The 17,168-nt window shown below is 32.1% G+C and overlaps 1 protein-coding gene across 6 annotated transcripts in view; it reads left to right on the top strand.

The window, feature by feature from the left end:
• RALGAPA1 (Ral GTPase activating protein catalytic subunit alpha 1) overlaps nucleotides 1–17,168 on the top strand; it is a 331,780-nt gene that overhangs the window by 90,386 nt on the left and 224,226 nt on the right. For 4 of the 6 annotated variants that reach the window (XM_074213382.1, XM_074213383.1, XM_074213379.1 and 1 more), the window contains exons 16-17: nucleotides 1,476–1,637; nucleotides 12,110–12,250. In XM_074213382.1, the coding sequence (XP_074069483.1) occupies nucleotides 1,476–1,637; nucleotides 12,110–12,250 (303 nt within the window). The remainder of the gene's footprint in view (nucleotides 1–1,475; nucleotides 1,638–12,109; nucleotides 12,251–17,168) is intronic. The other 2 variants (XM_074213380.1, XM_074213384.1) reach the window with 1 other exon arrangement.

Here is a 17,168-nt window from a genome sequence, read left to right as displayed (position 1 = left end):
ACCTATTCTGGTTCTTCTCATTTCACTGTGCATCATCAGTTCATTCTCTCCAGGATTCCAATTTGTCTTTTTACAGTGCAATATTAATCTGTTATATTTGGTAACACTGAAACTAACTTTGTTTGCCTTTTCCTATTTTACAGTAGGTTTCTTTAATCATTATTCAGTCTAGTGCAAAATTCAGGATTTTGCTGGAATTATTGTATATGAATTAGACAGCTGCCTCCCAATTTAGGTGGTATCTTAGCAGTAGGTCCTGTGAAGATTTTTTGAAAAAGTTTTCTCCAAGGCATTTAATTCATTCAGGTTACTTAATTTAAAAGAACATTGAACATTTGCATAAAATGATAAAAGAATAGTTGCCAAGACCTAATCAAATAATCAAAGAGTGGTCATTTTTTTTTCTTAAGATTTTATTTATTTTGAGTTTTACAATTTATCCTCTAATCTTACTCCCCCCCCCCCCCCCACAGAAGGCAATTTGCTAGTCTTTGCATTGTTTCCATGCTATACATTGATCCAAATTGAATGTGATGAGAGAAATCATATTCTTAAGGAAGAAACATAAAGTATAAGAGATAGCAAGATCAGACAATAAGATATCAGTTATTTTTTTCTAAATTAAAGTTAATAGTCCTTGGTCTTCGTTCAAACTCCATAGTTCTTTCTCTGGATACAGATGCTATTCTCCATTGCAGAGCTCCAAATTGTCCCTGATTGTTGCACTGATGGAATGAGCGAGTCCATCAAGGTTGATCATCACCCACATGTTGCTGTTAGGGTGTACAGTGTTTTTCTGATTTTGCTCATCTCACTCAGCATCAGTTCATGCAAATCCCTCCAGGCTTCTCTGAATTCCCATCCCTCCTGGTTTCTAACAGAACAATAGTGTTCCATGACATACATATAAGAGTGGTCATTTTTAATGATATATTTGCCTGCTTTGTAAAATCAAGTGGCTAAGTACCTTTTTCTAGTACTTTGATTTCCTTAGCAATCATGGCAATGAAATCATGTTAAGCAGAATGATTTACTTATGTTTAGTTATCATAGTAATTTCATTACCTCCCTTATGGTCATAGCTTTCTTTGAGAATGAAGGACAAACAATAACAATTATGGCAATGCAGAGATAGTTGTAATTTCTATTTCTGGTACAAGTTAGTCAAACATAAAGATGAGATTGATGGTGATTATTTTTCTCTTCCTTCACAATTGTCCTTTCTTCCTTCTTTCCTTCTTCTCTCCCTCCCTTCTAGTTGTAGAGGACAGTATAATCTTCATAATAAAATTGTTTATTTTTAAAGCATTGCTTTTGGTGGGGGAAGGTATAGCACAAGGAAACTTTATAATGACAACACACATTGTTTTACCATGCAGCATATAATGATCTTTCTATTTTCCTGAGTCACATGAAATTTAGAAATTTGCTTTTTCAATTGATGGCAAATTGAGAGATTGAAATTATGTTTCTAGGAGTTGGACATGAGTTCCAGAAGACATCTGTTGACAAGTCCTTTTCCAGAGGGTGGAGCCGTGATCAACCTGGACAAGCCCCAATGAGACAGCGAAGTGCAACCACTACTGGATCTCCAGGAACTGAAAAGGCAAGAAGTATAGTTCGACAAAAAACTGTTGGTATGTATACAGTTGAAAAAAAGCAAAATATTGTAGACCATCCTTAATGGTCCTGGGTTTTTCAAGTTGAAGCTTGAATGATTTTTGTTTTATTATTGTACCTAAAGAATCTTTCAGCACTTTATATAAATATACCTATTTGCTTAAACATTGATTTTGATGGCAAATAATAGTAGCAATATTTTTTCCACTGGTTTAATAGAATTCATATTATGTCTTTTTAATTATTTTTGATAATTTTTGCAAATAACTTTTCACTATAGACATCCCTAATTTTAATATAGTTGTGTTGTAGAATTTTGAATTTCTAAGCTGAAACAGTGGAACCCTTGGATTTTTACAGGAACTCCCATGTTAAAGTACTTTTTATGTGAGTATGTATGTCAGTTGTGGAAATATAATGTTGCAGCTTAGTTCATCTGAACATGATAAATATTCCCCCATACCTAAAAAAAGAATAAAGGGAGTATTTAGCGTTCAAGAAACTGTAGAATAAGGCTGGTCCTAGAAACTCCCACTAATGAATTCTCTTTCCTTCCCAGTAGGCAGGACCCTTAAAAAACAGCGATATTCTATGTCAGTTTTAATAAGCAAGGGGAGGGGGCATTCCTTTGATCTGAGAAATTATAGAGGGGAAACAATAATGGAGATGATAAAGGGACAGCCACTGTGGCTATCTTTTGTGGAACACTGTAAAGGACTTTCCGGTAGGTCTTGAGAAATTTTGGTTCTAAATCTTGGTTTCTTCCACCATTCAATTGTTATTTTACATATAAAGGAGATTATGATATCTTACCTAAAAGCTTGACCAGATGATATTTAGATACCTTTTGCAGCTCTGGGATTCTATAGTACAGATATTTTTCATTGGAATTTTTTTTTAAATGTTTGTCAGTGGTGAAAGTAGGATTTTTTTTAAAGAAATTCAATATAAATTCATTTTTCTAGAATGCATCTGTTTACCAAAACTGCATAAGTTAGGAATAAAAGGAGAGGTAAAAATAAAAAACAAAGGAAAATTGTAATAGGCAGTTAATATTTTTAAAGTTGAGATGTCATATATTCACAGTGAACACAGAATACACTATTATATTTGTCACCGATAGGCCTTGAATTAGAAGATACAGAAAAACATATTACTAATTTAAAATTTTAAGTGTATGTAGTAGTTGAAGTTTGGTGGATTTGCTTTGTGAATATTGTTAAATCTGTAAATGCCTTCTTAGCCTAATTTCTTAATAATTTTACTTTTCTATGTATTCCAATGTATTCTTTTCAGAAAAACCCTTATTAAAACATTTAAAGTAATTTCTTAATAATTTTATTGCTATATCAAACATTCTAATGTATTTTATGGTAGTAATTATTTTTACTTTTCAGAAAAAATCCTTATTAAAACATTTAAACTTCAGTGTGGTGATTACCTTTGAACTCGTAAGAAAATGATAAACTTTCCTACTGCTTTTTTATAGAAAGACACAGTACATTTCTTCTTGGCAGGTAAACAGTCCTATCAAAGAATTATTAAACTAAAAATATTGTTAATAAAGGAGTCAACATAATTGTCATCGCCATCAGATGATGAAAATTATAAGTATTCTGAACAAATTGCATTACTATAATTTTAAAATGAGGTCAAATTCCATATTTCCTTTGTTTATAAATGTATGTCATCAAATGTAAGTACCTTTGTTGTTGTTATAGCTGAAAATAGCAAAACCATAATGAACTCATTCACACAGTACTTCTGTCCCTTAGCTTAATACTTTATTAATGCCTAATTAAAATTTATGTCTATACTCTAAGTCTTTGTATTTTGAATTATTTAGATCTTCTATTCAGGTTTAATAGATTGATAACTTCATTTTTTATGTCTAGTTCTTTTTTTTCCCCAACTGTCTCCATAATTTTCCTCTTTTGCCTGGAATATTGGAATATTAAGGAAAACAATTTTTAAAATTAGGGTTCTATAGCATTTGTTTTATCAGTTTAATTTTTTTAATTGCTAGATTACTAGCAATCCGTCATTTTAATTCATTTTAATTGTATTTCATTATTGAAATAGACAAGGCTATATTTAGTAAAGTAACTATGTAAATTGGATTATAATATAGCTTATTTTTAATGCAAAAAGCTAATAGTGAAAGTTATTAAAAGATTTTCAGTCTTAATTCCTTGGAAAATTTTCTCAAGTAAAGACATGGTACAAACCTAAAGATATAAATCCTTAACTTTGTGCTCATTCTTCATCCTTCATCTATTTTCCATTTTATATTTCTTTCATTAAGCTATGACAATAATATTTATTAAGAATAACATTCTTGGAGGCAGCTAGGTGGCACAGTGGATAGAACACTGGACTTGGAGTCAGGGGACCTGAGTTCAAATCCAGCCTCAGACATTTAATAATTGCCTAGCTGTGTGACCTTGGGAAAGTCACTTGACCTCATTGCCTAAAATAAAAATTAAAAAAGAATTAAAAAAATTAACATTCTTAAGATGGTTTGAATACAATTCTTAGGTTTTTAGATGAATTCCCGTGGCCTAGAATAGTGAGGAATTTGCCCAAGGTCCTGCAGGTATTTGGAGGCTAGAATTAGAATCATGATATCTGACTTCAATCCAGCTTTCTATTAGCTTCTTTAAAAGCAAGAACACTTAATAAAATGATTTCATGAAAAAAAGGATTTAATGAAAATAAGCCTACCATCATATCAGTAAGTTTAATAGAATTGTACTTAATGGGTACTTGCTACGTTCATTGGCTTGCTATATCCATGTTCTTATAAATTGAAATATTCTCTAAACCAGTACAAATTACAACCCATCCATTCCTCCTTATTCTTGTCCATGACCTTCAATTAGTCTTTCTTTTTTTTTTCACTCATTTATTTTATTATTTTTTTTGGGGGGGTTACAAGTAGTGGGGTTAAATGACTTGTCCAAGGTCACACAGCTAGGTAATTATTATGTTCCTGAGACCAGATTCAACTCAGGTCCTCTTGATTCCAGGGCCAGTGCTCTAACCACTGTGCCAACTACCTGCCCCCAATTAGTCTTTCACAGAGTATATATTCATGTGTCATGGAAGCCTTCTATTGGATTTTTGCCGTTTTTTCCCCCTTTCTCATGTTTGCTGTGGGATTGGCACATATCTTTTTCATTCATGATTTGATTATATGATACTTCTTATGCACAAACTATGTTAAATAAAGATGTTAAAATGTCAAAAGCTTTTTCTCCCCCGTTCTGTTCAGTTTTGAGAGTAGCAGTTTGTTTATCTATCTTGTGTGTGTATGTGTGACTGACTGTGTGTTGTATGTATGTGGGTGTGTGAGTATATGAAAGAGGAAGATGAGAGAACAAACATACATACACACCAATTAACTTACTGGGCTTCTTCTATTGTATTTCATAATTTGGGCAATATATAATTTATATCTACTTGACTTATATGGGTTATTATAAATTTTTTGGTTTAATAACTTTTATTTTGTATTTTCCCTCACAGTGTGGCACTGAAGAGAAATTCAGCACACTTGCCTTTGTCCTTTACATATTTCCATGAAGAAAAATTCATTAGTGAATCATAAACCATTCTCACAAAAATTTCCTATCAATAGTAAAGCAGAAATATACTGTAGTAGCCCTTGTCTTTTTTTTTTTTAAGGTTTTTTGCTAGGCAATGGAGTTAAGTGGCTTGCTCCAGGCCACACAGCTAGGTAATTATTAAATGTTTGAGGCTAAATTTGAACTCGGGTACTCCTGACTCCAGGGCAAGTGTTCTGTCCACTGCACCACCTAGCCGCCCCCACTGTGCCACCTAGCTGCCCCAGTCGTTGTCTTTTTGATCACCATGATTTGGCATTATCAACTATGTGCTTTTAGTTTTCCCTTCTCAGGGTGTTTGTTGTGCTTAGCATGATTTTCTTTGCTATTTGGTTAGGTCTGACTATTACTGAGTATTCAGACTTTCTTATATACTACATGTGGTTGTTTCATTGTCTGTGATGTGAGAGAATGAAGCACTGTAGAAATTCTGATATATATACTTCATTTCATGTTTATTTCTTGCCATTTTTTTCCAGTTTAATTTCTGAATTTTCTTAGAATTTTCTAGTTTACTGGAGTCTCATCAAATCTCTGTAGAGTTACTTTTCTCCTGTCCTGCTTTATGCTGTTTTATTGGTAATTTTGCTTGTAATCTTCATTTTTCATCATAATGTTGTTTGCAATGAATTTACTTATGATTCTTCTTGTCAAGGAGAGCAACTAAGACAAATTCTGGGCTCTCTTATTTAGCATCTTTTTAGTGATTTATCCTAAAAATGTAGTGTTCTTGGTAACTAGATTTTATCTTTACTAGTATCTATTTCCTGTTTTTCAGATTCCTGAACTTATATAGATGGTCAGATTAGATCTTTTTTTAATTGTATGGAATGACTTTTCTTCATTTTCCTTCTGATTTGGTGTTAATTTTGACCTGACAACACATAAGCAAATAATGCCCAAATCAGTAACCAGCATTTTTGCATTTATCTAGTGCCTTCAAAGTTTTTTCATGAAATTTTATAAAATTCAGAGACTTCGGAGTGGTCTATAAACTTTTAACTTCTTTCGTTAATGCTCAGTGGTTTTTTTCAATATTTATTAGTGTCTGTCATGTCTAATTTCTTGTAGAAGCCATCAAGTACACATGATGCATGTTGACTTCCTTTGGGTTCTCTGGTTATCTTTGTAGAATTTCCTTATTGCCTGGATTAGGTACCATGTACTGGAGGAATTCATTCTCTTTCCACAAATTCCAGTCCTGGAGTCTTCACAACTTTTAGGCATAACCTTGGCTTTACTTCACTTAATCTTGACCATTTACTAGTATCTGTCTTGCCATTATACATATAGACTTCTTTTAGCCCTTCCCTCTCTCCCTCATTCTACAGCAGAGTAGAATCTCTTTGATGACTGGGACTGTTTTAGGTTTTGTCTTAGCAGCCTCGTGCTTAACTCAGTGTTTGATATGTTTAGTACTCAGTATGTGCTTTATCATTCATTCATTCATTCATTCATTCATCTTTAACAGATGATGTTAAGCTTATAATTTTCTTTATGCCATTTTCCTTGCCTAAGCTTCTTGTAAGACAGTAAAATGGACAAGTGTCTGATTAAATCTTTTTTTCATGACTTTGAGAATACAAAAAAAAGCTACCACCTTCAGTTTCCTTCTCGTTTGGAATGTGTATGCCATCTATCTGTTTAGCTGTAAAATCATATATCATTTATTTACAGCAAAAATATCTATCCCATTTAGAGCCAGGAGGAAAATTATCCAGTTAGTCTGTCATTTTCATTTTACAGTTGATGAACCTGAGACCCAGAGAATGGAAGTGATTTGCCCAAGGCCAAACAGAGTAGAGATATGGGATATGAATCCATATCTTTTAATTGCAACTCATTGACTATTGGACAAGGATTTCTCATTTGAAAATAGCCCTTGTTGACTGTTAAACAAGGATCTCATTTTTGAAAATAGTGTGGTTTTTGGTGGTCTACAGCAGTAGCCTTCAAATTTTTTGATTTCATATTCCTGTAAAAAAAGCTTTTTGAGCATACATACCTAATATTTGTACATTTATTAATTTGTTGTATATGTGTATGCATAACTATATAATATATATATATATATAATATATATATATATAATAAATACCACCCTACTAACAATTCTATACATTATGAAACTCATGAAAATTTAAAAAATAGATAAAGATGAGATCATATGCTCTATATTTAGTAGGAACCAGTAGACTTTATTTTTTTAAGTTTTTTGCAAGGCAGTGGGGTTAAGCGACTTGTCCAATGTCACACAGCTAGGTAATTATTGTGTGTCTGAGACCAAATTTGAACTCAGGTACTCCTGACTCCAGGGCTGGTGCTCTATCCACTGTGCCACCTAGCTGTCCCCAGTAGACTTTATTGAGTAGAAAAATGACATGATAAGGACTGTGCTTGAGGAAAGTCACAGGAGTAGCTGTATGAATGATGAATTGGAGAAGGGTGAGATTTTAGTCAGAGAGACTAATTAGAGCTATTGTAGTAATCCAGTCTAGAGATTCCAAACTAGTGGGTCTATAAGTGGAAAAAAGGGATTAATGCAAGCGATTTTATGTAGGTAAAATCAACTCAACTTAGCAGTTTTTGGATGTGTAGAGTCAGTGTGAATAAGCATTAGGAAATGACTGAAATTGTGAATCTGGGTAAGTGGAAGAATAGTGGTGACTATCAAAAATGAGGAAGTTTAGACTGTGAAGGAAGGATAATATAATGTTATCTATGATGCAAAGCATAGTTGATCCATACCTACTTATCCTGTGTGTTTGACTATTATCCCCATCAAAACAAATAGGGAAGACAGAGCATTTATACAGTGGTGCCTTCACGTATCCATGAGATTTAACTTGGAATCAGGGTATAGCTATGTAGGGCTAGCGCAATTTTGTGGAATGGGAAAAGTTGGGAGTTTGCATATCTACTGGAGTCTAGAAGCAGTATAGGAAATGGAGAGAGAGGGGTCGAACTTTTTGGGGGGGGCCTAGATTATTGTGAATTCACCTTGACCCCTTGGAATCATGCCATGGTCTACTAAGAATGCATAGCACTCTCTTTTCCTCACCCTCACATGGGAGACCATGGTTTTGGGACTGTGACACTTAACAATTCAATATCACATTTTTACAATCATTGCAGAAATGAAAGCCAAACAAGATTGGAGACCATTTTGTATTTTATCTGTTTCATGTGTTACCATTACCAAAAAATTTATCAAAGAGAAGGGGAGGGAGACAGAGAGATACACAGAGATTGTGACTGTAGGATCTTAACATTCAGTTTTAGGAATAAATATCTTAGTAATCCTTTTGACTACATCTTTTTTTAAAGTTCTAAAAAGATTTTTTATTAGACTCTCCAATCAGTTGGAACCTGATATTACACAAACAGTTCAACTAGGAAAAAGGAAATTAGAAAATTGAATTGCCACACAGGTCCATCCAAATATGTATCACTAATCATAAGGCAGATATAATGCTGACATTTCAAAATTCATTGGAAAATCCATTATAGGTACTCATGGAGCAAAACTTGGACCTGGGTTCTTCGTCTTCCCAGTGACATGTACTGCTCGGGTTTTCACAACCCCCTACTACCTCATTTGGAATTTAATAGTATATGTTTGAGGCCATTCAGAGCCATTAAACTCTGACACACTGATCCCATGAAAGGTAGTGTGGACTAACAACAAGGTATCCAACGTAAAAAAAAAAAAGCCATATGAGCTTCACTTTTGCATACATCTGCTCAATCTGTTTTTTCCTTTCACCTTCTCTGCCCCAAAAGCCTTGAAAATGGTCTGTTAATATTTTTTGGCTCCATATCCCCGATGTATTGATTTTTTTGGTAGCTCTCAATTTATTAGCCAAATGTTTTTAGGTTTGTCAAGGCAATGGGGTTAACTGACTTGCCCCAGGTCACACAGCTAGATACTTAGTAAAGGTCTGAGACCAAATTTAAACTCAGGTCCTCCTGATTCCAGGGCCAGTGCTCTATTCACTGCACCAACTAGCTATCCCAGTCTAAATGTTTTGACAGGGACATATGCCATCCTATCCTTTTGATAAATTTTATACATATCTCTCTCTCTCTCTCTCTCTCTCTCTCTCTCTCTCTCTCTCTCTGTGTGTGTGTGTGTGTGTGTGCACACACAGTAAGAAATCTTTTAGTTAGAAAATGCTCCATTTTCTTTTGCTTTATGTATATCTTTGTGCCTTTTTAGACAAGCACATATAAATTCTTTTTTTTGTTGTTTTTTTTTTAAAGACTGTGGAGTGTTGGCCCAGTACATGATGTTTATTTCTAGTCTAAGATTAACTTATATCAAATTGTTTTGGAAGTTTATATTAACATACACATTTTTTTGAAAATAGGGTTTTTGTTTGTTTTTATATTCTCTATATTTTACTAATTCATTTTCTCCCTTTTCCCCAGAACATATGTGTTTTTGAATGAGGTCTTTAAAAATTGGCATCCTTTCAAATATAAATTTTTTTTGTTTTTTTTCCCCCTATATTGAACAACTTTTCATAAAAAGGTAGACATAAGGGATTGTGAAACCTGTTAGTATGCATGCCAAAAGGAATGTTAGTAAATGTTTTTATTGTAACTGTTTTGTTTTTAATTAATCTGCCATAGAACATTGAATGAGCCAAATTAATCCAGTAACTTCTGTTGAGAGAGAAACTAGCTTAATTTGATAAATTTATGAACATAAAGAAATATTTTAAAATATTGTTGCCATTTGTAATTAGAGTTAGGAAAGGTTTTTTTTGCTAAGTCTCAATAATATAAAAACAAAATTTTACAGATATAGAAGAAGATAAGAATAAAATCATGATTTTTTTCCAGTAAAAAGGGAACAAATCTGAAGACATTTGATGCTGATATTTAATAGATCTGTTGTTCTATTTCTCAAGGAAGATATTTTAGATCTATTTAAGGTCCCACGATATGAAGAAGAGAATTGTAAAACATCTAGAGACTATAAAATTTAACTGACAATTTAATCATAGGAAGGAACTTTAAAACTCCAAATACAATTTATAAATAGATCTAAAAGTGATTTTTTTTTCCCTAATAGAGAAAGTGCTGGCTAGAATTTGGGAGGCATGGACTGGTTCTAATCTTTTTTTTCCTAACTTTTAGTAGTGGGACTAGGGGTCAATCAGGGCAGCTAGGTGATAAAGTGGATAGAGCATTGTCCTTGGAGTCAGGAGGATGAGAGTTCAATTCCAACCTCAGAAAGTTGACATTTAATTGCTGTGTGACTTTGGGCAAGTCACTTAACCCTGATTGCCTCACATCCAATGCTATCTCCCAGTCATCCTGTTTCATATCTGGTCTTTGGACCCAGGTGTCTCTGGAATGTGAAAGTGAGACTTCCAGTCAAATTCCTGAGGGGACAGTTCTTAGAAATAGAAAAAAAAAATACATGGAAGTACAAAAAAGTCCTTAGTCTTTCAAGGAAACAATGAAACAAAAAATGACTAGATTGTTCATACTTTTTGACCTAACCATCCTACTACTAAGAATGTACTCTTTTGTCAGAGTAGAAATAAAGTCGGATTAAATGAACCTTATAAGGTTCAAGAATGAAGGGCAAACATCATTAGGGATCAATCATTTAACCCTCTCTATTTCCTAATGTCTTGAGTATGTTACCTCGTCTATAAAATAGGCATTATACTTATACCATACTAGATTGTGCTGAGGAAAGCAATTTATAAATCTTAAATTTATCTTTCAATTTGCAAATTAATATCATTTACCTGAATAATAAATATCTTTAAATACGTGCAGTTGGAGAAGTTAGTCCAGTTTGCATTTTTAAAAAATATGTTGTAATTAAGGGGCGGCTAGGTGGCGCAGTGGATAGAGCACCAGCCCTGGAGGCAGGAGTACCTGAGTTCAAGTCCAGCCTCAGACACTTAATTACCTAGCTGTATGTATGGCCCTGCGTGAGCCACTCAACCCATTTGCCTTGTAAAAACCTAAAAAAAAAAATGTGTTTACAACCAGTCATTTCCTGTTAATTATAATCTGTCAATATCTGTTATTAATATCCGGGCCAAGTAAAATTTAATCTCAATGCCTTTGGTTTCTTCATCTATAAAATGAGAGAGTTGGAGCTCTTGGATCCCTTTAAACATTTTAATTGTTTGTGAAGTTGTTTTCTTGTACTATAAACCTTTATTTTGTTCTACAAAATATCATCTTTATCTTTAATATGGATTGTTAAACTAATTTGATTAAGACATCTTTTCCTGTTGGGAACAAACACTAAAGATGAAAATTTGACCTTTTTAATTGTGGTATACAAAGATTGGGACAGAGAATGCCTTTTCATTGATTGGAAAGTAATTTTTTTTATTTCTTGGCAAATAGTAAGTTTTAGTTATAAGAGAATTCTACCAGAGAATTAATTACCTCATATTTTGCTTTCCAGAGAAGTGGCCAATAATGATATTAATAACTTGCTTTCTCATTTGAAAAGACTGTACTGAGACATTTTCAAAGCATCTATTTGATGACCTTACTGATTTTTCAAACTTTGTTGCTGTGAAAATAGTGTTAATTTAATTATTTGTTTTTACTGCAACATCATTGTAACTGCTATGAAAGTAATTTTTCTTCCTTTACATTAAAAAAAATTAAATCCTGGATATTGTTTTTAATGTGTCCACTGATTTTTTTTCCCTTACAGCCTTGCCAATATCTGCCATGCTGAAATGTTTTAATTTGAAGTTTTCTTCTTTTGTACCTTTTAGTTTTCTCTGTTGCTGCTTTTTTCTGTGAGACAAGCCTTTCATTATAGTCACTCTTCTTTATTCCCTCCCCACTTCTTTCTTTTCCTTTTTTTAAAGCCATGAGAAGCCGATCCATTGGTGAATGTGCTCTACCATCGGCCTATATACGCAGTGCTAAAAGTGCTCCTGTTCTGATCCATACTTCCAAACCCTTCTTGCCTGATATTGTTCTCACTCCCCTTTCTGATGAGCTTTCAGGTAGTGCTACCTTTGCTAATTTCTGCATTCCCCTTACCTCTTTTTGATTCTTCTTCTTTCAAAATTTGCTTAATCAGTAAACACCTTAAGTTTAATTATGAGGGGGAGGTATGGGAATTTGATAGTCGTGAAAATAACCATTTTAACTTATGTGAACTCTCATGTGATGTCTTCATAGTTTATTCGGAAGTGTTAAGTTAGTGCTGTGCCAATATCCAAACTTTAGTTAAAATTTTTTACTTTTTTTAGCTTGTCCTTGTGTTTTTTCCCATATAGTTAAGGAATGCTAATTTGTATTCATGTCCTTTGCAGATGCTTGCTCAGAATTTATGTAGAAAAACATTCATTTGATTTCTAAACTTCTGACTTCTAATAAATATAAATGTTACTGAGAAAATAATATAGAGGCCAAAAATATTGTACCACTATACAAAGAAAAGCTTTTTAAAATAACATGTATTTTATGAATAGTCAGCTCTAATTTTTTTAAACTAATAGTGATAGTAATACAAATGATCCCGAGGAATAAGTAATTAAAAATAATTAAGATTTTTGGTGACTTTTTTGTTCTTTGGTTAATAATGATATTGCTGTAATTAACTTAATTTAAAGTAAAATATTTATATTATGTAAAGCTATCTGGAGAAGAGCTAGAAAATTGATGAGTTTTGATTCCTAAATCTTTTTCAGTTCTTTTATGTTTCTTACTCTGTGATTGGGGTAGAAATTCTTATCTTTTAAGACAATTATATATATACATTCTTATGCAGGATCTCTCTTCATTTTCATCTTATTATTAGCTTTTATCTTACTTTGGATGATCAGAGATTGATTTTTTTTTAATAAACTATGTCAGAATTTAGGTTGGGAACCTCATCTGTCCTTTCTTTATTTCCTTATTGAATAGCAACAGTATTCAATTTATAAGTCAGTTTTGCTTTAAAATCTTTTTTCTGATAATAATCTTTTAACTTCATTAATGAGATCTAAGCCTTGGTAGAATCTCAAGTAAAATGTTAGATAATTAATAGTTGAAGATTTATTTAAATAGAAAGAAGCCCTTGTTTGCCGTTTAAAATTGTTATTTAGGAAAGCTTTGCCTGAAATTTGTGAAACAACAAATCACTATCTAAAATTATTTTATATGTGATATATGTTTGTATTGTTTCCTTCAGGATGTCCTGTTGGGAAAAACATTGTCATATTTTCATAATGTTTTTGAGTGGAATATTAAAGTATTTTTATGGCTTCTTTTGCCTGTAAGTAACTTACAAAGTAGAGTGATTCTATTATGTGATTTATAATTTAATCATCTTCCTTCCTAATGATTTTATTTTATTTTTTCTATTCTTAACATATGGTTAAAATCTGTTGTGATAAAGTATTTTAACTAAAAAAATTCACACAAATGTAAATATGTTAACAATCTCAATTCTAGAATGGGACAGAAGAAAAATCATCTTAAGTAGTAGCAGTAGGAGCTAGAATTTCCTCCTCTGAACAATTACTGATGGGAATTGAACTGTCAGTTTAATAGGATAATCTTGTTAAATGGAGAGGAGAAATTCTTATTCCATTTAGGCTTAAGCAAGAGTCTTGTAATCAATATTTTCTCTGGTTATTTTATTCATACTTAGATTCTATGCAAAATCCATTCATTTGAAATATGGAAACAAAGGATGCAAAGCTTAGGGAAAAGTTATAAATTACATAAATAGAATTTTTAGAATGATTATTTCTAATTATATATTTCATTTCAGAATTTTTGTATTTATATTTACCTAAATCATGTATGTTTTTGATAGGTTAATTCCCAGAAATTTTATGCAGTTTGCATTTATTTTGAATAAAATTTCTCTTATCATTTTTACTTTTATATTTTGGGGTTAGTTTGTACCTTTTTACTTAAGCTAACTCTACAGAGGTAAAGTTAGATGGTCAAAAGGTTAAAACTAATTTTATCTCCATGTAATAAAAATATAGAGATTATGAAAATAAGCTTATATAGCACTATTAAGTTCTACAAAGCACTTTACATACATTATTTCATCAGATTCTTATGACTTTGTGACATTGATGCTGAATTACCCTAATTTTCCAGATGAATAAATGTAAACTGATTACATTTTATGGTACAGAAAACATAGTCCAGTGTATTTGAAGTAGAATTCAGATTCAAGTCTTTATGACATCCAAATCTACTATAGAATCAATAAACTAACTAAATGAATTAATTAAATGAACTAATTAAAAAAGGGAAGAAATGATAAGAGAAATTCTATATATAAATTAATATTTCTTTATGAATAATATAAAACCACAAAACAGCCTTTACAGAAATAAAGGTATATTTAAGTAATTGGAGAGATAATCACTGTTCATGGATACACTTTACCAGTATAATTAAAAAAAGCTTTGCAGCCTGTTAACTTACTGATTTGGAACTTTGCCAGTCAAATTCCTGAGGGGACAGTTCTTAGAAATAGAAAAATGTAATACATGGAAGTACAAAAAGGTCCTTAGTCTTTCAAGGAAACAATGAAACAAAAATGGCTAGATTGTTCATACTTTTTGACCTAACCATCCTACTACTACGAATATACTCTTTTGTCAGAGTAGGAATAAAGTCAGATTAAAGGAACCTTATAAGGTTCATCACCACACCACAAACAGTATTTTACAGAAGTAGCCATCAAGACTTTTCTGGTACTAGCTATAAAACAGAATAATAGCTCAGTGGAAAAGACTAGATGAGCCACAAACAGAAGCAATATAAAGCAGTAGTTCTGTGTTTGATAAAGCTGAACTTTTTCATAAGAGTTTCTTGGAAAATTGGAAAGAAATTTGGCAAAACTTACTAAACCTAATTTCTAGCACAGTAACCTGAAAATAAAATTAATGAGAGATCAGGATCAGGGGACTTTCACAACTATACCTAGAAAAGAATTCTTAATCATACAAAGAAATGAGAGCATAGAAAATAAAATTTCCACTTTTACACAAGGGAATTTAAAAAGCTTTTTTTTATCAGTAAAATTAATGAAGGTATAATTAGAAGAAAAGTAGTATAGTGAGATAATATTTTAATGAAAAACATCGATAAATGTGCGGTTAATTTATTGATAAGTATTAAGTTTCTACTGTGTGCTCAGTATAGAAGATGCTACTAATACAATACAAAGAAAAAAATTATCCCTACTTAGGAATATATGTAGCTCCAAGAATCATTTCTCAGAAAAATATTTGTCAAAAGATATGAACAATCAGTCTTCAGGACAAGATTTGCAATATTAATGAAAACATCTTCAAAATTACTGTTATTAGTAAGAGAAATGGAAGATTAATAACTCTTCAATGTTTCCCCTTATACCATGCAAAACTTTGTGAAGACTACAAAAACATGGGAATAATTTGTATCAGAGGAACTGTGAGAATATAAGCACATTCATGCACTTTTGGCTTCAGTTTGAATTGATCAGGAAAGTAACTCCTAGACCATTTATACTTTTTGATGTATCTATACTGCTGCTAATGATGTTCTCTTAAGTCAGAGACAAAAACCAAAAATCCAAAATTACCAACAGTCTTAAATTGCTAGTAACTTTTATCTGCTTGTTGACTTGACTGTTAGAAAATTGATAAAAAATAGGGGAAATTGCAAGGCAGCTAGGTGATAGCATGGCACCTAAGTAGTGCAGTAGGCAGAGCACTGGCTGTGGAAATAGGAAAATTTGAGTTTATTGACTCACCAAAAAAACAAACAAAAAATAAACTAGGTGATGATAGTTTAAAATCATAACAAGAGTTTTGAGAGTTCCATATATTAGCACAAATAACAATATTCTTTAAAAGTGGCAACAAAAGAATAAGAAGAAATGAAAAAGATGAGAAACTCAGAGAAACATTTTTATGAACTGATGCAGAGAGAAATATTAAGAGTCAAAAGAACAAGATATGACTATAGCAGTATAGGTGGGGAAGATCAGTAAAACAAAAGTTGAATAGAGAGAATGCAACATATCTCGTTCCTCATTTAAGACATGAGAGCCATCAGACCAAATGTTAGCAAAATCCTCTTGCTTAATTATTTTCCTTTATCTGAAGGGAGGGTTCATTCTGAAGGGAAGGTGGACTGTAAGAAGTAATTGTGATACAAAAATGAACATCAGTAAAATGCTCTTTTTAAAAAATAAAAAAATCAATATTTATTTTCCATATATGAACGAACATATTTTAACTGATCTTTAATAGATTGAAGTTCATTGTTTCCTAAGAAAGTAAGAATATTTGAGAATGTTCTCTTTGTTTTAAAAAGCACAAAAGTTTATTCCATCTGTTCTGTAAATGCTTTATCAAAATAATGAGCACATTCCTGAGTTTCCTTCACTTGTAAAAATTTAAACTTTGAGATAGAAATCATGGAGGATTAGTTTTTCCTGAATATCTTGATTGATTTGCTCATGTCCTGTAATGAAATTCCTTTCGCTTTTATTACATAAATTTTCTTTTTTTGTTTGTCTTTTGTTTTTGCAAGATAAAGGGGTTAAGTGACTTGCTGAAGATTACACAGCTAGCTAATAAGTATCAAAGTCTGAGACCATATTTGAACTCGGGTCCTCCTGACGTCAGGGCTGGTACTCTATCCACTGTGCCACCTAGCTGCCTTAAATAAGTTATCTTTATGATATAATATGATGGACTGTATATTTTCAAAGGGTTCTAATCTCTTTTATCTCCTCAGGTTAACTGGGTGTAATACAGTGTGACATTGTATATTGAATCACAAGTTGAAGCTTTCCTAAACTTACAGTGTCTTGTGTTTGCAGGCCAAGGAGGCTTTTCACTAAATGTTAGATATTTAACCTCTTTATAACTAAATTATGAAAAGTTTCATTAGATGTCAAACTGATGATGGAGA

Source organism: Macrotis lagotis, chromosome 1 (assembly GCF_037893015.1).
Source record: "Macrotis lagotis isolate mMagLag1 chromosome 1, bilby.v1.9.chrom.fasta, whole genome shotgun sequence".
Classification (NCBI taxonomy): domain Eukaryota; kingdom Metazoa; phylum Chordata; class Mammalia; order Peramelemorphia; family Peramelidae; genus Macrotis; species Macrotis lagotis.
The sequence above is the reverse complement of the archived record's forward strand: the minus strand, read 5'-3'. Positions and strand labels throughout refer to the sequence as shown.